This window comes from Mizuhopecten yessoensis, unplaced genomic scaffold (assembly GCF_002113885.1).
Source record: "Mizuhopecten yessoensis strain PY_sf001 unplaced genomic scaffold, ASM211388v2 scaffold716201, whole genome shotgun sequence".
Taxonomy (NCBI): domain Eukaryota; kingdom Metazoa; phylum Mollusca; class Bivalvia; order Pectinida; family Pectinidae; genus Mizuhopecten; species Mizuhopecten yessoensis.
Genome location: NW_018479998.1, coordinates 102,047 through 123,062, shown reverse-complemented (window position 1 = coordinate 123,062; position 21,016 = coordinate 102,047). Strand labels below are relative to the sequence as shown.

At 37.2% G+C, this 21,016-nt stretch overlaps 1 protein-coding gene across 1 annotated transcript in view; it reads right to left on the bottom strand.

Moving 5' to 3' along the window:
- Positions 1–588: 588 nt before the first annotated feature.
- The window catches only part of LOC110442064 (solute carrier organic anion transporter family member 4C1-like), a 36,439-nt gene continuing 16,011 nt past the window's right edge, over positions 589–21,016 (bottom strand). The window contains exons 5-12 of the mRNA XM_021485494.1: positions 20,608–20,710; positions 16,517–16,638; positions 13,312–13,572; positions 11,556–11,751; positions 10,536–10,689; positions 8,534–8,718; positions 3,465–3,529; positions 589–1,203 (exon numbers count right to left, since the gene is read on the bottom strand). Of these exons, the coding sequence (XP_021341169.1) occupies positions 878–1,203; positions 3,465–3,529; positions 8,534–8,718; positions 10,536–10,689; positions 11,556–11,751; positions 13,312–13,572; positions 16,517–16,638; positions 20,608–20,710 (1,412 nt within the window). The 3' untranslated portion in view covers positions 589–877. The remainder of the gene's footprint in view (positions 1,204–3,464; positions 3,530–8,533; positions 8,719–10,535; positions 10,690–11,555; positions 11,752–13,311; positions 13,573–16,516; positions 16,639–20,607; positions 20,711–21,016) is intronic.

Sequence of the window (21,016 nt, the reverse complement as noted above, 5' to 3'; positions counted from 1 at the left end):
AAACGTGTCATATACACATACAATGTATTATTATAATTTTTCTGTAGCGAACAAATTAGTTTGCATTCACGTCCTTAGATAATTACATCGAATGTAATAAAATTGTTTTTTCATTTTCATCCTTTTGAATTAGCGCTTCGTAAAATGTTTTTGTTAACGTCTTATGAAGCGAATGAGACAGCGAACAACAGCGCTGTGACATTGAACAATATCCCATTGTAAAGTCTCGCTACATATTCTGGAACGCTGTGTGGATCAGCACTATGCATAAATGTAATCTGGAATGATATAAATATCTTTGGGCCACTAGCACACAGATACCTTACACTTTTAACATAGTAAGGAAATTGTGCTTTGGTAATGGCTCTGAAAATTTAAATAATATATATATATATATATAATCGAGTAGAACATATTTGCTTGTGGACATTTCTGCGCTTATATACCGTCTTTTCGTATTGCAGAGTTATCTGCTCATTTGAGCAGGTATTGATTGTTACGTCATTTGTTTGCGAGAGTAACGTCACACATTTTTGAGAAAACGACGTATTTTTCTGATTTTTCTCACACAAACTAATGACGTAACAATCAATACCTGCTCACAAGAGCAGATAACTCTGCAATACAAAAAGACGGAATACTAAACACGAAAACCGCAAGAATGTCCACCTCACAAAACTTTCAGAGTAAAGTGCAACATACAGTTTGCACTTTTGTTTGATATTAACATATTAAATAATAATCATACATCATAATGGTAGATCACATAGCACCAGAAGAGTTTTAACTACAGTCTTTTCATTCGGTCGACAAGAAAATAGAAATGTGGTGATTATGTTATCAATATTGGTAGAAGCACCATGCATATCTGTTTTCACTATAGCACCGTCACCGTACTTTGCTGATCCAAAATTTCTGACCCGTTACAACTACTATCGTCATCCAAGGTGGATAGCCCTGACTTCGTCCCGTTAGACACAACATAAGAAACTGATTTTTCTACAGGTGGTTTATAAAGTTTATAGGCAATCACGAATAATATACTGGTGGTGATTTTCACTGCAAACACTATTATAAAGAAGTTTCGACTGAGTAAAGCGTTATCGTATATCCAACATGACGTTTTTTCTCCACATTTCTCCTGCCATATGAGACATGAACTGTCTATAACACTTCCAAACATGATGGGACCGGGCACTGTGCCTGTGTGATAGAAGAAAAGGAGACAATTATACAACATTGTTAATGTACAGGAACGAAGGATTTGGGAGTTATGTGTCATTTTTGGCCTCATTAAAAGTTAACATTTACTATATTGTTAAATTGGGGCGATTTCCTTTTTGGTGCAGATTTTTTCCATTAAATATGTAAAGATACTCTACCATAGCAACAAAATTGAGTTGCTATGGAGAAAAAGCCAAAATATTGTGTTTTGAGCAGTAAGCATGCAGAAATGAAAGCCTCAGCACGTTGCAAACAACAATTCCTTGCTACTAATGAACACTGGTATGACAATGTTTGAGAATTTTAAATGTTCATTTGTTTGTTGCCTGCGGAGGCTTTCAAAAATTGAATAGTGATTAGTTAATTTCCTTCAAAATGGCCAGTATTCAACCATATAGCGCACACCAGACGATATTCAAACATTTTATTATAAAAAAGCGGGTTTATGTCTCTCTTTGTAATGCCATATCTCCTAAACCAGTTGTCAGATGAATTTGAAATTTCATATTTGCGTACTTCATTTATTCCAGATTACGAATTTTACAACTATTTGACTAGACTGGCCCCCGTCTCTAGCATATTGAATTATAGAATTAACTTAACTCTAATACTTTTGAACATTTGGCTGTCTGATCCCGAGTCCTAAACTAGGGGGAGATAAGCTAGTAGTAAAATGAAGTTGAGAAATTCTTCATAAAAAAATTAGAGCTAGTAGCTATTCTAGGAAATGACCTTTAATGCCCCTAGTCCTTTGGATTGCAGACTACAGGAACAAAAAAAATCAAAGTGACTACGAACGAAACAGAAAAAGACTACTGTAAAGGGTTAAGTTTTCGTAGTGATCTAATTTTCGCGGTAACAATTTCTTTCGAGAAATGTACAACCCACGAAATACGAGAGTATTTATCCAATCTTAACGTTGCAATTTATGCCATGGCCAAAATATATATAATCCACGATAAATAGCCCCCGATGAATTGACAATTTAGCAAATATAAAATAATTTTATTAAGATTTTAGTTTTTTTGATCAAGATAAATAATGTCTTAGTGTATCGACAGTTGAAGAGAGCTCGAACGCGATTTTATGAATACGGATCACTATGAAATCTCCCAATCATGACGATAGATGGGTTTACCCAAGATATCACATGTAATGTTAAGGATCACCGTATCACTGGCAAAAACAGTTACGTACGCAATGAATGTTTAAGCAAATGTTGTTATGGTCCTATTACGCACATTGTGATGATAAATTTAATAAAGCCCGGTAGCAAATAGAAATGTGTGTTATAGGACGATAACAATATTTGCGAAAATATTCAATATCTATTTTTACATTTTGATAGTGTAGTGATGTTTTATTTAATTATTTCGAACAGTTCTCTGAACAGCAAACTAGGTGTTCACGACAATGAAATTGATGACGTTAAAAAGAGCTTGTTGCCGTTACAATAGCCAATGTTGTTATGGTCTCACAACAACATCTACTTTCTCAATGCATTGCGATGGAAGGATGCAGAGCAAATGTAAATTTTATACATTGGAAACTGTTCCAGTATAATCATAGCTTTGTTAAAATCATTTTGGAAAGAAAACCATAACAATAATAAATAATAATAATTCGAGGTTCTTATATACCGCTTTATCACGACCTATTTCGTAGGTCGTCTCAAAGCGGTTCACAAATTATTATCCGTGGTTATAGGGGCTTTGCAACCATCCAATATCTTTCTCAACTCATTGGAGAGCATACAGCCGGTGCTGCCATTTCGGCACGCACAATTCTAGCTAGCACTGCCCAACCACGTACTCATTTACAGCTGAGTAGACTGAAACAAGCGGAGTAAGGTATCTTGCTCAAAGATACAACACAGTGCCATGACTGGAACCTGCAACCCTTCGGTCTCGAGCCCGGCGTCCTTCCACTAGACTACCGTGCCTACATGTGCATACCTTAGTACTAGGGTAGTATCCTTGCTCACTCGTGCTTATTGTATCAAAAACGAAAGTAAAGTGAGGCAACTGTATGCACAGGCGCATGGATCCCTTTACTTATAATATTAAAAAATAGGGGTCTCCTATACTAATAAAGCGATCCATGCCCCTGTGACTGTATGCATACAATTCCACAGTGGAATTATCTAGCGCTCTGGCTGCAGCGGGACACGGATCTATGCATAGTTATCCATGTTGAATTATATTTAATAAAAATATGGAATTAATCCGACAATGACTCACCCATGAGTCTGACGACAAACCACTGGATTCCCAGGGCAAATGTTCTCTGCTTGTCGTGAATGCATCTGAAAAAGAAAGCATTATTGTTGGTATTGTCAATAAAACAAAATTCAGTGTCCATTGGTTAAATTGTCAAAGGAGCATTTCGAAACAAACAATTGTGAAAACTTATAATTCTAGGAGGTTTCAAACGGTGTCACTAATTATGGAAACGTGTTGGAAGTACAAAATTGATATATTAAAAACTAAATATTTTTAAAGAAGTGTGAAATTAAGCAAAGACCTGTAAAACATACGGAGTTCATAATTATTTCAAAACATTTTCAAAGTCCCGTTTACCGGTTTGGAAACTTTTAAAATTATATGGCATATATACATGCGAGATATCAGAGAAGGGTTATATTTATATGACACTTGGAAATCTTTGGATCCAATTTAAAGCCCTAAAAATGAGAATAAAAGGATATTGTCTTCTTTGAATTTTAACATTTTGCTAATAGATCTAAGTATATTTAATGAAACTGTGGACAGGAAATGATCAGAAATAACTCAGTTGTGGTTACTCTTCGGCTGTTCTAGCTGATATTTACTGGAAATAGTGTATTCAAAAACAGAAAAATGCATCAGAAATAATTCAGCGAATAACTCTGTGGCTGCTCTAGTTTGCCTAAACATGTAACGGTGTATTCGAATAAAAGATGTATGCTAGCTGAGATGAATACCAACAGAAATAAAATTACGTCCGAGACCCTTGACCAAAGTTTTCATTTTGTTGAAGTAAATCGTTGACAGATTATTTCATATGGGACCAAAACCACTAATATACATTAACGTGTAATCGGTTTAATATAAGAAGTATTAAAGCTCCGATCCACCCACGTCTCCTTTTGTTGACGTCATATAACTGCGACTTGTTTGCGGAAAATGTGTAAAATTACACCCAGATGCATTGTTGTCATGGACACATACCAGTCCACGGTCTATGGTAAAGTAATGAGATGGTTATTCCACCTATCACGAACAACAACGTTTATTGAGTATATGTCCAGTGTTAATGATAAAGACGTATACTATAGATGCTAGCATATACCTATTTATTTAATTGTATCCATATCTATTAGCTAAGCTATGAACAACCTGTCGTAATTGTACTGTGTCTAGTATGTAATGGTATTTCTATACATTGCGGCCCAGATATTCATAATCAACAGGTGATCTGTCACTATGACCATATCGAGCTGTTGACCACTGAAACATGGATACCTTATTTTAAAGGAGGTGATGTGGTGTAGTGATATGACCTGCGATTATTTCTAGGCTAGGCGATTCGGTGACGCAGGTTATGAGTTCGAAGCCGAGACTGAACACAAGTCATAAAATCGTCCTTCTTCGTCATGTGTGTTTATATATCTGATAATAATGGAAATTATGCAAGTTTCTATGTGGTACAGCGGTGTTTCTATTTGCCTCATTCAAAACGTCAGAATGGCTATTTACGCTATTGGTAAACAGGAAAAATGGTTATTTACGCTGTGGGTAGACAGGAAAATGACGCTTCCCGTGAAAGTATACAGTTTAGAACTGCATAGTCTTGGCTTTCCTTAACCAAAGTGGTATATGGCGAGCAGCGTATTAACAAACAAGCCGAGCTCTCACCAGTCTTGAAACAATCAATTATAAATTGAAACTGTGACGCATTTGACCATGCCTGTGTTTTGTCCTATAAACCTGTGCAAGAGGAATTCTTAAGGGGCACTGCCTTACAGACTTATATTGTGTGTCAGCTCTAAATCATAGGTTGCAAAATGCAGTTGTAATTAAATCAAATACTGTTCAAATAAACAGGGCATGAGATTTCCCCCGATAATTTCCAACCAGCTCGGTGTGACGCCTATCGACGCTGGCATGGTTCTCCTCGTTCATCTCCACAGTGCCCCAATCAATATCATGCTAGTCTGCATTCAGCTTGTGGGAGACAGTCAACATTTAACAGTGATTACACCTTTCATTGATATCGGTATGGCCTCTCAGTAATAACAATTGAAACCTATCACTCCCAGCCCGATTTTCGCGATACTATTGATAGATTGGATCAATGCCGGTCATTTTCCGCTAGGTACTTATTTCATCCTTCATGGAGTCCATTTGTCATCATATTTGGCTTAATTATCCCAATACTGCAAAAAACATACTTTTTCGCGAGGATATACGAAAATTTTGATTCACTAAATAATTTCAAGTATTGATTGTTTATTTATATTTGACTTTAACACTATCAAGTGACAGTTTATATAATGAAACCCATTAAAACGCATCGTCCAATAACCTGTGAACATACTTATTTTTAGCGCATCAACGAATTTTAACAGATGAGTAAATTGATTATTTGGCGCAACCGCAAAATATTCAACAGAGAATTACTGCTGAAATATGCACGTTTGTAGTATACGCTTTTTCGTAGACTGGCTGGTTCTGAAAACAAAATAACGGATCCATTCAAACGCACATCCGACCCGTCAAAATCAGAATAACTGATTGATTCCAGTTCAAGTGACGCTGTATCGATTTTCATTGTATGTATCATCGACGTCATCAAAAGTGACGTCTGTATTGGGTTTCAATTAAAGCAATATTTATATTAACCCTTTCACCACTGTAGGCCATTATGGACTCATCCAGATCAATGCATGGGATAGTCTACTAAAGTTACATAGGGGTGAAAGGGTTAATGACACTCCAGTTACTGTCGACTTCCGTTAAAGTGACGCTGTTTTGTATTTACTGTATTTGTCATCAGTTTCAGCAGACTTGACGTTTTATCGGTTTCAACTGTGTGCATTTTTGTTGTATTATCGACGTCAACAAAAGTGACGTTGATATTGGATTTCATTTTATTTAGCACCAAATTTAGTAAAAGTTAAATTTTATTCATGTCACTTAATTTACAATTATTTACGTCTATTATAAACCTCAGAATAGGTGATATTTGTAACGGGTTTCCTTATATTTATCATCGACGTCAACAAACGTTCGTATTGTCTTTACTGTAAAAACAATCAATTTCAGCACAAGTGACGTCTGTATGTTTTCATTGTATTTGTCATCGACGTCAACATAAGTGATGTTTGTATTGTCTGTATTGTACACAGAATCAATTTTAGCACAAGTGACGTTTGTACCAGTTTTTCACTTTGTATTATCGATGTCAAGCGCCGTTCATATTTATGTCACCCCCTTTGGTTATCGTCATCGGCACAAGTGACGTTCGTATGTTTTCATTGTATATAGGTCATCGACGTCAACACAACTGATGCTTGTATTGTCTGTATTGTACACACAATCAATTTCAGCACAGGTGACGTTCGTATGTTTTCATTGTATCTGTCATCGACGTCAACACAAGTGACGCTTGTATTGTCTGTACTGTCCACACAATCAATTTTAGCGCAAGTGACGTTTGTACCAGTTTTTCACTTTGTATTATCGATGTCACCCCCTTTGGTTATCGTCATCGACACAAGTGACGTTCGTATGTTTTCATTGTATCTGTCATTGACGTCAACATAAGCGATGTTTACATTGGTTTCGCCGTATTGATCGTCCACTTCAGCACAATGACAATGCACTGCTCATTGATCAATAGAAATATTATGTGGCATCGGCTTCCGTGTATGTAACAAAACCATTGCTTTAATTACCGGCCTAGCCTGTAAATCTATCGATTGGCAGGGAAAGGCTTAATCGTACCACAGTACTATCACGCTCAGTATAAACGCTTAATGACGCGTTGTACGGATCACGTGACCAGCTGCGCGAATCACGAGACCGGGGGTACAGATCATGCGCGAATCACGTGACCGAGGGTACAGATTACATGTGAAACATGCCAAAATGCTTCGTGACGTAATATGCTGATTACGTGACCTGGAGAATGGATCACATGTGAAACATGTTAAAATGCTTTGTGACGTGTTATGTTGATCACGTGACCAGCTGCTCGAATCAAGTGACCGGGGATACGGATCACGTGACCAACATGTAAGATCTCGTGATAATTTTTTTTTCGAAACACACGTGAAAAATACCAAAATTCTCATCACCATCACTTAAATAATGATAACGTATCCCCCTGTATGTTTATATAACGTATTCCCCTGTATGTTTATATAACGTATCCCCCTGTATGTTTATACAGTGTATTTTATATGACACAATGAACACAAATGTAATTGTGATATGTGACACTTAAATAAACAAATTGAACTTGAACTTGAACTTGAACTTTATATAACGTTGGTGTATTCAGCAGGTAGTTATGCAATATTTTATGAAGCAAACGGGAGTATTAATTATATAGGACAATTCAACAGTGATAAGTAAACCAAATCAAAGCCAAATTCAATTGGTAACCTCCAGAATAAAAAGCCACGTCCTTGCTATTGTCGAGATGATGATAAGTTGCAAGATTAGGAAGACACTGCCGAAACGAAAATAATGTAAGTAGAAGAAAAATGAAGTTTATGAGTTCCAAGTGTTGCATTGCTTTCCTTTTAACATTTTTAGCCAACGCTCTGAAATAAACCTTATACTTTAGATATATTGTCAGTGCCTTTATTTCTCCTTTGATATTATGTTTGATCATGCTTGAGGTTTATAGTTCCAAGTGACTTTTATTATATTCAATAGATGACAACAGTATATAGAAAAATATTATGCAAGAAAGTCAACACACACAAAAATAAATGAAGGAGACAGATTAAAAAAACACAACAGCAGCGACAGATAGAAACATCAACACAAAAACAAAACAAAAATATATAAACCCCGACACAGACGGAAATATTGTTCCGGAAAGGTACTAGTACCTCCTTCCTAACGAATTACATCTCTTACAACGCCACCGGAAGATTGCAGAAAATGTAGGAAGGTCACAAATCATTAAAGACGAAGATAACAAGTGGAAGCTATTGCAGATCATGTACAAACCCTATGTTTAGCACTAACTATGACGACCGCCTTCTGTGTCAATTAATGGTCTCATTATCAATTATAGTCGCGTTTTATCTTACCTTAGCGTCACCGACAGCGCAGGGGGTGACTGCGCGAACCGGAAGAAGATGGCGAAGAGCAGGACTGGGAGGAAAATGTAAAGGAGAAGGCACGATTCTTGGCATTTACCGCTTGTGACAGTGGTGCTTGCATTCTGTGGCGAGTATCCCTCGTACTCGGTAAGACACGAACAGTTTGTATATTTCTGAAACGGTAAAATATTTCTAACATTAAAATATCGCTACTGGGATGAAAGAGATATTGTTTACCAGGAAATTTCGCTCCGTCAACCGTTCGCCTTTCGCCCATGAACTTATTTTTCAAATTTAATTACCATGTTTATTATGCTGTTCACTTGTATTCGCTGTGATGATAAATTCGCCCATATAACGGAGGGCGAAAAAGGCGAACATCATTCCGCAGCAATCCTTTCCCGGTATTCAGAATTTTAACACATATTGCCTGGCACTGTGTTATCTGTCGAAAGACTGGCACTGTGTTATCTGTCGAAAGACTGGCACTGTGTTATCCATCGAAAGACTGGCACTGTGTTATCTATCGAAAGACTGGCACTGTGTTATCTATCGAAAGACTGGCAATGTGTTATCTATCGAAAGACTGGCACTGTGTTATCTATCGAAAGACTGGCACTGTGTTATCTATCTAAAGACTGGCACTGTGTGATATATCGAAAGACTGACACTGTGTTATCTATCGAAAGACTGGCACTGTGTTATCTATCTAAAGACTGGTAATGTGTTATCTATCTAAAGACTGGCACTGTGATATATATGAAAGACTGGCACTGTGTTATCTATCTAAAGACTGGCACTGTGTTATCTATCGAAAGACTGGCACTGTGTTATCTATCTAAAGCCTGGCACTGTGTGATATATCGAAAGACTGACACTGTGTTATCTATCGAAAGGCTGGCACTGTGTTATCTATCTAAAGACTGGCAATGTGTTATCTATCGAAAGACTGGCACTGTGTTATCTATCTAAAGCCTGGCACTGTGTGATATATCGAAAGACTGACACTGTGTTATCTATCGAAAGGCTGGCACTGTGTTATCTATCTAAAGACTGGCCATGTGTTATCTATCGAAAGACTGGCACTGTGTTATCTATCGAAAGAAAGTTATAAGTAAAATAGTTTCAAAGATGACGATTAAATCATTAATCATGTAAACATTTCACAACTTTGTTATTGCAATGCAGACTACCGACGTCTGTTCAGATTTAAGTAGGACAAATAAAAGCAAACAGAATTTGCATTACAATGCGTGTTGTAACTATAAGCATTTCCATGCTACAGTAATAGGAGTCTGGGCTCATTTTCAACGTATGGTTAGATTAACTGATCACGATTTTTTTTTATCAAAAAATCGAATTTTAAGAAATACCTCAAAAATAAAGAAATAACATATGTATTCGGTGCTGGTAATAGTTTTGAACAGATGTTTACAGTTTTAGTTTTGAGTTTCATTTTCAGCATAAAATAGATTAGAATTTTGCGATAATTTGTTGCTAAGCGGACTGAATTTTGACAACGGCTCTGCACTGAACATATTTTTACAACATCAGTAATAAGGTGAACAACTAATTAGTTTTTCCGAATTAATGTTCAAGAAATAACCGTCACTGAAATATAACATGATAGTGCGCTAGTTGTTGCATGATTATGAAGTCAAAAAATGGTGTAAATTTAAACTTAATTTAAATTAAAGAATGGTTAGATTTCATTCTTGGTGCAGAAATATTTCAACAACTTTCCATTACAAACGTGTAATATATAAACAGTTTTTGACGGCAAGGAATTACAATGTATATGAACAGCATGTGGGTAATATTGATTTTATTTATTCTTCAGCAATAATATAATATATTATATAATATATTATAATATAAATAATACATAACTTAATTTTATATACAATCATCGATTAAACAAATCTCGGACTGAAAAGGCAGATTAATCAATTAAAAATGTCAGTTTTTATCAAATATTCGCGCCACTTACCGATCTGTCGGCATTGTAACCCTGACAACCGGCATGACAGGGTGAGAAGTAGTGGACATGCTGGTCGCTACATACGGGCTGGTAGAACTCGGAAGAACAGGAACAGTTGGAGTTACACGATCGTGACTCTAGGTTTGGAAGTTTGTCAGTATAACTGAAAAAACGAAATCAGAGGCTTAACTATTCCTGTCCCTCTGCAGCCAAAACAGTAAAGATCCATCTGTAGTGTGAAAGATTCATGTAGCACAACCAAACAGTGTTTATCTGTGACGTTTCGATGACTAGTAAGGTATGTACTCTGTCACCTTCATCAGACAAATGACCAGTGAAGCGTATGTACAAAAAGGTATAAAATATGTGCGAGTTGTCCACAAATCTATGTCGATTCCGCTGCGATGTAAGCATATGTACAATGAATTGTTATACATGTACCGAAATGACTCCATTCAGCTACGCTTTGTTTAATACTTGGTCATACAGCTAGCCGAATCGACATCGAATTGTGGACAACTCGAACCACTATTCAGATTTCCTTGGAATAAGCATTGAAAAGAGGATGAATCCAAAGATTAAGCAAATGAAGATAAATCTGCAATTTCCGAATGGCATTGATGCATTTTATAATGTAAGTAAGTTTAGGTTCATTACCATATTACCTGATAGGGTATTATGATAATTTATATCAAACAAAGAAATTCTGTCAAGATTGCTATATACAAAGGTGTGCATCAATGTTACTTTTGCTTGGACTGTCTCTAAACGTAGAAACCTCTTAACCCTTTCACCCCTATATAACTTAAGTAGACTCTACCATGCATTGATATGGATGGGTCCATTATGGTCTACAGTGGTGAAAGGGTTAAGAGTTTTACTGTAGCAGTACATATCTTGATACATTTTGTTTAATATACCGTAAAATTTATTTACCATATAAATACCAGTTTTCTCGGAGTGTTGATTCTTTGAATCAACCTTATTTAAAGTTAATAGTTGTATCAAGCCCAAATCATTATAAGTTACCTAATGGAGTATTGCGAATTAACTCCAACTATAGTATCCTGCTCACATCGGATCCACACACAGACATCTAGGATGGCTGCTAGGAGACACACGATGATGATGAGGCGCAGCATCCCTCTGACCTTGAGATTAAGTCGCTTGCACAAATAGCCACTCGCCAACTGACCACCAGCAGCGCCAGGAACTGCGACAATCCCTTTCAAGGATGGAATAATGTAGCATTAGACATCTAGCGTGTTTTACATTTTATTGGTATGTGGAATACGAAGGAAAAGTTCTTTGGATCAAAAATAAAGAGATGCTGCGATGAAACGAAGTTATCTTCATCAGATACACAGATATATAACTCCATTCATAAAAGCAATACCCATGACTTTATTTTATACATATAAATCATTTCAAATTATTATAATGGCTGGCATTGATAACCATTGAATTAGACCAGCTAGTTATTATGAAATAGTTTTTGAATACACTTGAAAATCATTTAACCAGTCGTGATTGAAAGTTAAAAGAAAGTTTATTACAAGGTCACGCCCTTCTCATTAGGCCACTCTCGAATCACTGCGATACGTTCCTCTTACTAGGTTTTAACCTTCTCACTAGACCACGCCCCTCTCGTTTGGCCACTCCCCCATTTACTAGGCTACGTCCCTCTTAACTAGGTCATGCCCCTCTACTAAGACCTATCATCATTCTCTAGCCAACGCCCCTCTAGCTTTAACTATCTGGTTAGGCCGCGCCCCTGTCATTAGACAACTCCCCATTCACTAGGCTACGTCCCTTTAACTAAGATATACCTTTATCACTAGGCCACACCCTTCTGTCTATGCCACACTTTTGATAATCAATTATTTGTCATTCCAGTGACATAGAGAGAGGAGAGTGGTTTTACAAGGCTAAACTATGCCACTAACTTCTCACTTTTCTAAGGCCAAATCATCTTCTTGGGGTCCAAGACCCTCCAACAATATAGCTCCAGTCTATATTCGGGTCATTATGGTCTTTCTAGCAACACCTCTCACATGGCCACGCCCCTCTCACTACGTTACTTCTCTCTCAACAATCACTCCCTTCTTTCCAGACCGTAACTTTATCGCCCCTTTCACTCTTACATGTACAAGGCAACTATATGTCATAACCCTTTCACTCTTGCAATGCCACTCCCATCTTTCAAGATGGCCATACCCCTCCCATTTCACCACTCTCCTCTCTCTATGCCACTCTGTTCTTCCTAGAGTCTATGAAGAACGGAGTGGCCTAGAGAGGAGAGTGGTTAACCACACCTCTTTCACTGGGCCATAGCCCTTTCACTTAACCATTTTCCTCGCGCAAGAACACCTCCCTCACCATAGTGCACTCCGTTCTTTTGGATGTATCTCATTTGGTCACACCCCTTGCACTCGGCTGCCATCCTTTCATTTGAATAATCTCCTCTCCCTCTCGATGAGACATTCTTTCTGTACCACACCATTCTCACACGGTTATCCCCTTTCACTCTAGCAAGGCTTTTCTATGATATCATCCACTCACGTTTCAAGTTCATGCCTATCTAAGACCACGCCCCTCTCTCTCTACACCACGCCTCTCTATCCAGTCTTTTCGTTATAAACCACTCTCCTTTCAAAAGTCCATCTAGGTCTCCTCTACCTAGACCATTTCCCCGATCAAGACCACTCCTTCCTCCTATAATAGTTTACTGAAAAGAACAGAGCTAATTAACTGCCGAACTTTGTACTCTTTTTTGCTAACTCACCTCCGAGTATTGAAGCCCAGGCGGCAGTGGTACCGAACTGGTTCTGAATAAGCTTCGGCATGAATGTAGCAAACCCGGATGTTGACAGACCCTCGGCTGCCCCTGCCAACGTTATTAACATGAATGCTGGATTGGTCAGTAGGATCCAGAAGGAACGCGGGAGGTCCTTTAGGGAACTACCTATCTCTTCCTTACTCTTGGAATCAATCACGTGATCATTATGCATTTGAGACACACGCGTATCCCTAACTTGTTTGGCGGCTGAAATAGACATAGAAACAAACAGTTCAACAACTTATATCCAGTAATAGGTCAACGAAATGTTTATTGCTTCGAGAAGAAGAAGAAAAGCTTTTACTGGGAAAAATAAATCTGTTACAACATGAAGATAATGATTATGTATCCAGTATGATCTTACACTATTATTTAAAGAGGCTTTTAAGAGTACTGTGTGGTCCTGTGTAACATTCTGGTGTTGTACCGTGTGTAAGCCTATGTTATATCATTGTTTTGAGAGTACTGTGTGGTCCTGTGTAACATTCTGGTGTTGTACCGTGTGTAAGCCTATGTTATATCATTGTTTTGAGAGTACTGTGTGTTCCTGTGTAACATTCTGGTGTTGTACCGTGTGTAAGCCTATGTTATATCATTGTTTTGAGAGTACTGTGTGGTCATGTGTAACATTCTGGTGTTGTACCGTGTGTAAGCCTATGTTATATCATTGTTTTGAGAAATTTAAGAGCAGTGTGTAAACCTGTGTGACATTGTTTCCACAGATCTTTGAGGAAACCGTGTGGGCCTGTATGGCAGTATTGTGTTGAGCATCCCCGATACTCCAGGGATTACGCTCACTTTCACTTTCTCCACCCCTGGAATATATCATAGCAAAACTGAAGGCACTCTCAGGTAAAAATATCTGACAAATCGCTAGGCTGATAGCTGTCCTTTGAAGATTAAAGGAGCAACATCCGACTTCAAAGCCAGTAAATGGTACCGTTACGTGACAGAGAGATTCTTGTGATATACATCAAAGAATCGAACTAGTCTTAATGTCTAATCCACAAGGAAGTGCAGTGTGGTGAGTTTTTAATTACATAATTTATGTAACTATGACATATTCAAGGGGTGCAGAGAGCGGACGTGAGTGTAACTCCTGGAGTATGGAGGATGGGTGATAATTAAGAGGCTTTGGATAACTGGCGATGTGCATGCAGTTAACACTAACGTGTGTTCCCGTGTTTCAGTTGATAAAATTATGTCGGTTGAGGTTGTCTCATCACTTGGTTGCTCAAGCCTCTTTCTTCTTTTCCCAATAAAATAAATATAAGATGACACCCATCTTTCCTATGTTCTCATTGGTTAGATCGTAATCACGTGGTTCGGTGATTTTAGATATTGACTTTTTGTTACTGTTTTTAGAAACAGCAGCTTAATATTCACTTCATGATGTCATTTCAATTGTAATGTCACTATGCTCTCTGGCAAATGTAGCACGCCCTCCTCCGTACAATTTTCATACGTTCCATCTTGTGTAATGATCAAAATCAGTATTAAACAACTAATTAAACAATAAGGACTTTTATTTCGGTCACTATATGGTTTAGTGATATTCACCTCGACTTCGTCTCGGTCAATATCAGTTTCTCATGTCCATATAGTCACATATTCACCTCAACAAAAGTCCATAACTGAGAACTATATTGATCTGCTGCCATGTATTACTTGATATATGCGTGTCGTAATGTTTATGTTACATGAATACGAAATTATATCGACTTCCTGGTCTCTAAAACATGTTGTACTTAATTGTGTTTACGGTAATGTACGTTGTATACATGCGAATGTTGCTATGTTAATGTCATCATTGTTTATGCATACAGTGTGTGCTTTTGTCAGGGTCAGGTAACACTGTTTATGAAAAAATAAATAAAAAAAATCATGCCTTATTTTTATCATTATATTATTGTATTTGGTTAGCCATTACAACTAGCGAATAGCTCTGTAACGTTATTGTGCTGGCGGTCTGTTAATATACAAACATACGTTATACAGGAATAATAATCTAGGTATTCCAATTTAGTATGCCCAGCTCTACAAGTGTGTACCGGTATGCAGAAAGTAAGTAAGATAAAGACAGACGTAATGTCTTGTGTATTTCAACATGTGTTTTAGATGAACAGTCGATGACAGAATTGCCGACTCATAAGCGATAATAATATGAATATAACTGCAGTTAAACCTCGTTATACTGCTATCATATGTCCAGTGAAATTTTGGCGTTATAAAGGGTTTTGGCGATAAATAGTGAGAAACATTGAAAAGGAATTCTTACAAAATCGAAGAAAATTGGACTTCGAAATATATTTGTGGTAAACGGGAAGGTTTTACGGTATTCTAAAACAACTGTATTAGATATAGAACATGATGACGCCATCTGGTGGACAGACTTGTAATTAGACATGATAAAAGACAACTTGTGTTCTATGGCCCGCACATCTGCCGGATGCACTTTCGTGCGTAAATGCACGCGCATGCACGTGTAATGCTGAGTGCTCTGTTGGTCTAGGTTTAGTTAGCATACTAGCAATTTATAAACAAAACTCTTCTTTGTTACAAAAATGATAATTATGAAAAATAAATTCTTCTAGTTTTGGGTGAAGGAATATAATACATCCTGCTAAGATAAATTTATGTTTACATCCTTACTTTATTTATTTTACAAAATTGTGCAACAAGTTTTGACAAGTCAATCTTGTTTGCCCAATTGGTAGCGCGCAGGAGGTTTAAATGTGAGTGAAAACCGGAGAACACGGGAAAAAAAAACATCTTCCTGTTTTGGTTACGAAGGAAATGTGGGAATCCATTTTATTCGGGTCACCATAGAAACCAGACTGTCTGGTACAGCTATTTAACGTACATGACAGATCTAGTTTTATATAGCATTAAAGACAAACATAATGACCAATCATCCTTAAAAACTGTGAATTTAAATTTTTTTTCAGTGATATGTATTTTCGCGATTCCCATTGCAAGTATAACCGGAACAATTATTATTAACATATCACTTGAGACACACGTGCTGAGTGAAACACAAATTATTTTTTTCTAAATAAGGCCATATCACGCAACTTAATGTGCGCAAAAAAACGTAATTAGTATAAGGGCAGTGACTGGGGGAACGTTTATTGGCATATGCATCACTTACCGGGTAATTCCACACCGTAGGCCGCCATAGGGATGGCCACTGAAACCATGACCAGGGATGCCACTAAGAACCCAACCCACCACGCTCCAACCCATCGGGGGTCAGTCGGGGTCAGGTGTCCGCTGCAACAAGGTCAAAGGTCACATTATACAACTAACTCGTACCATTAACAAAGATGTTCCTTTTAAAACACGAGGTCAAAGATCACGTTATGCAAATAGCTCGAACAAAATTCAAATACGTTCCGCCAATAACACGAGGTTATGATGAACAAATAATTCATACAATATGTAATGACGTTGTATGAAAAACATTGGGTCAAAGGTTACATTATCAAATAACACATACAGTGTTATTCCCACTACAACACGAGATCAAAGGTCACAATATACACATAACACGTACAATAAAATACGTTCTAGCTAAGGCACGAGGTCAAATGACCACATGATACAATGTTGGTCCCGCTACCACGCAAGGTCAAAGGTCACACTATACAAAGAATACATACAATATTGATGCATTTAAAACACGAGGTCAGAGGTCATATATACAAAAGAATATGCAATATCCCCAACCCCACCTTTCAGCACAAGGTAAACGATTATATTATTGCATTTTTACCGAAAGCGGACTTAAACCCCTAAAACATGTAAAATTACTCTGAACACCTTAGTTTAGGTCCAAATAAAGCTGTAACAAATTCGCAGGTCCCTGTGGTAATTTACACGTCTCAGCTGTAACAAATTCGCACGTCCCTGTGGTTTCGAGGACGTTAAACCAAAACAAACAATTATACACAGGATACTGATGACTGTACATGTTTATCCATTTGACTTGAACCAAGTCTGTCTGAGTAATCTGACAGGCTACCACCAGGCATGAGAGCAGACTTATGTTTCACCCACATGTTGATATTTTTGCAAAAATAGGTCACATATGGCTATCATTAAAACATAATTAAAAATGTCGTATAAATTGCTTCATTAAACGTGTAAATAGGGTAACGTGGCAGAGATGGAGTGGCCTTAATTAAATGTATAGGCCTCACTTCGCTTATTACCTGATAAGAACGACACCCTCTGCAGCTGCATGCTAATTTAATCAAATATTACTATTATTATTCAAAACTCGATATAAATGTAACAGGGTCAATCACCAAAACTTGATAACATTTCGGAAGTGTTTTATCATCTTTTTACATTTTTTTTTTTTGTCCTTTTTCAGATATATGGCCAGCATGAAACTTGATAAGCTACCGAGTCAGAGGAAGGAAAAACAATAACAAATAGTGGTGAATGACCTGTTTTAATTACCATAAATATGCTAATTTACTTCCCTTTATATTACCATAACATTGGCCACATGGTAAAACACTTTTATTATGTGATATGCCCCGCAAAGTCCTGTGTAACAGGTGACACAACAAATCATTTATTCCCCAGGAACTACTTTTATTTTGACCTCGATTTGAACCTTAGTACACACGGAGGCTGCACAAACGTAAACAATGTAAACAAAACATAAACATATGACGCTGTCGTGAACAGCCCACCAATGTTTAAAATCTACTTAAATCACTCTCATATCTTATTACGTTTATTTGATCAGGCATCTATGAGGGAACTATATCTTGTAGCGCTGATATCAAAACTTCTACGTGAACAGTTATTGATTCATTATTTTCCTACGCAATTTTTAATAATGGCAGTCCTTGTCCATTCGATTGAAAGGTAAACAAACAGATGTCTCTGGTGTTTTTGATGTTATCGAATGGGATATTGCAAAAAGAGTACCGTATTTGAACTAACAAAGGCGCGTGCCCTAATATGGACGCCCTTTCTTTCAATTATCCGAGCCCTGCGCTCTTATTATATCAAATTACGGTATATGTTTGCGGTTTAAAATGCAGGTATCTTTTTGGACTCAGGTCAGAGCATTATTGACTCAGCATAGCCTTAGCAAATACAACCGGGCCTTTCTACCCTCGCTAAATAAATCTTGTAATTCAATACTCTAAACACACGTATTCTCTGTTTACTTCGGTAGATATGTATTTATATGTTCATTCGCAAAAGCTCTTGATTGCTAATTCAAATAATACTTAGTAAATCATGCATATTTATAAACAAATTAATTTTAGTTGCTTTTCGCCAATATCAGTTAGATTTCGTCGACTAAAATTATCGATCAAACAAGAGGCCCAATGAGCCTGTATCGCTCACCTGGTATAAATATAATACTTGTAATCTTAAAAGTGGACTAAAATACAGCTACAGGCAGAATATCAGTGTTTGATTCATAAGAACCTATTAAAGGTTTAAACATATGTCGCCTGTGACCTTGAATGTCGAACAAGGACATTAGGTTGAACAGAGTTCCAACCCAGCATGCTTCTGGCAAAATGTCATTTCCATGGACCTTTCGGTTATACAGAACAAATCATTTAAAGATTTAAACATATATTGACCACTGTAACCTTGAATATGGGCGAAGGTCATTCACTTGGTAGTCCTTCATCCCAGCATGTTAATGGCCAAATATCATCACCCTTGGCCTTTTGCTTATTGATAAGAAGTCGTTTAAAGGTTTTTAACATATTTGACCCCTGTGACCTTGAAAAAAGATAAAGGTCATTCATTTGAACAAACTTTGTAGCCCTTCATCCCAGCATGCTTCTAGCCAAATATCATGACCATAGGCCTCTTGGTTATTAAAAAGAAGTTCTTTTAAAGGTTTTTAACATATTCAACCCTTGTGGTTTTTAACATATTCAACCCTTGTGACCTTGAATATAAGTCCAGGTCATTCATTTGAACAAACTTGGTGACCCTTCACCCGAGCATGTTACTGGCAAAATATCATCATCGTATACCTCTTGGTTATTCAAAAGAAGTTGTTAAAAAAAATCATTTGGACAAATTCGGTAGTCTTTTATTCCAGCATGCTACTGGCCAAATGCCATCATCATCCTCGGCATTTAGGCTATTCGGAAAAAAGGTTGTATTACAGGTTTTTAACATATTTGAGCGCTGTGACCTTGAATATAAGTCAAGTTCATTAATTTGAACAAATTTGGTAGTTCTCCATCCCAGCATGCTCCAGACCCAATTTCAGTACCCTGGGCCTTTTGGTTATTGAGAAGTGGTTTGAAGATTTTACGACATTTGACCCCTGTGAACTTTAAAGTGGGTCAAGGTCATTCATTTGAACAAACTTAGTAGTCTTTCATCCCAGCATGCTACAGGCCCAATTTCAGTACCCTGGGCCTTTTGATTATTGAGAAGAAGTGGTTTAAAGTAAAATATTGACGCCGGACGACGGATGGACGACAGACGCCGCACCACGGCATAAGCTCACTTTGCCCTTCGGGCCAGGTGAGCTAAAAACGAAATTGTCGAAAGCCACACGGTAACGAGTTTGAATAAGTAATGCTGGTCTTTTAACAAATTTAAACTGAATTGGTTTAAACGAACTAAACAGAAATTCAGTGGGCGAAGATGGACTTAATTTTAACAAATTTATAGCAGTTCATAGGGTGGTGTTATCCGTTTTGTCATAATTCAAATACATTTAATTGAAATTCATGGAGTGATAAAGGTTGGTTATTAAACAAATTCAACGACAGTTCATGGGGATAATGCATTGAGTTAGCTTCAATTAATTCCCAGTCGTCGGGATCCTTAATAGCACTTCAGCTCCTATGTAGCTTGAGTAAACTCTTCCATCCATTGAGTCCAATATAGTCTATAGTGGTGAAAAAAGTAACGTATTAAGGATCCCTGTCCCACTGAACTGTGTTTTTCTTATATGCAATTAATAACACTCAAAATACTGTTGTTGGTTATATTTTCTTTACTTCATCTCTACCATTACTCATAAAAGTTCCGCAAGCTTTTCTTTTCAGAAATGATTAATCAAAGCTATATCATGCCGGAAAAAAATCCAATACTTTGTGACAGTTTAAGGCAGCGGCACAGAGATCCTTAAATGTGGTGCAAACATAGTCTAACACAAAGCAAGTGTTTAAGGAAATGAAACACGGCGTGCATAAAATGTGTATAAACCAAACAGTAAGAAGCACAAGTTACCTGTTACCTGCTGGCTCATTGAAGTCCACATACACGTTCAGCATCTGGCCTCCAATGATGTATCCAAGGGCGGGGCCAAACGTAGCGAAGGCGTAAAATATACCTGGAAAAATAAACAACAATAAAAAGGGCGAGGCAAAACGTAGCGAAGGCTTAAACTATACCTTGAATAATAAATAAAAATAAGAAGGGCGTGACCAAACGTAGCGAAGGCGTAAAATATGCCTCGGGGAATGAAAAACGACAACAAAAACAAAATGTATGGACTGGAAGTTGTGTAAACCATTATTTCACTGTGACCACGCCCATATAGTTGATATAGAACCTACATATTTGTCCAGAACATCTTTACATATGAATATTATTAATCTTTCATGTTTTACAACTTAAAGTTATATATCACATTCAG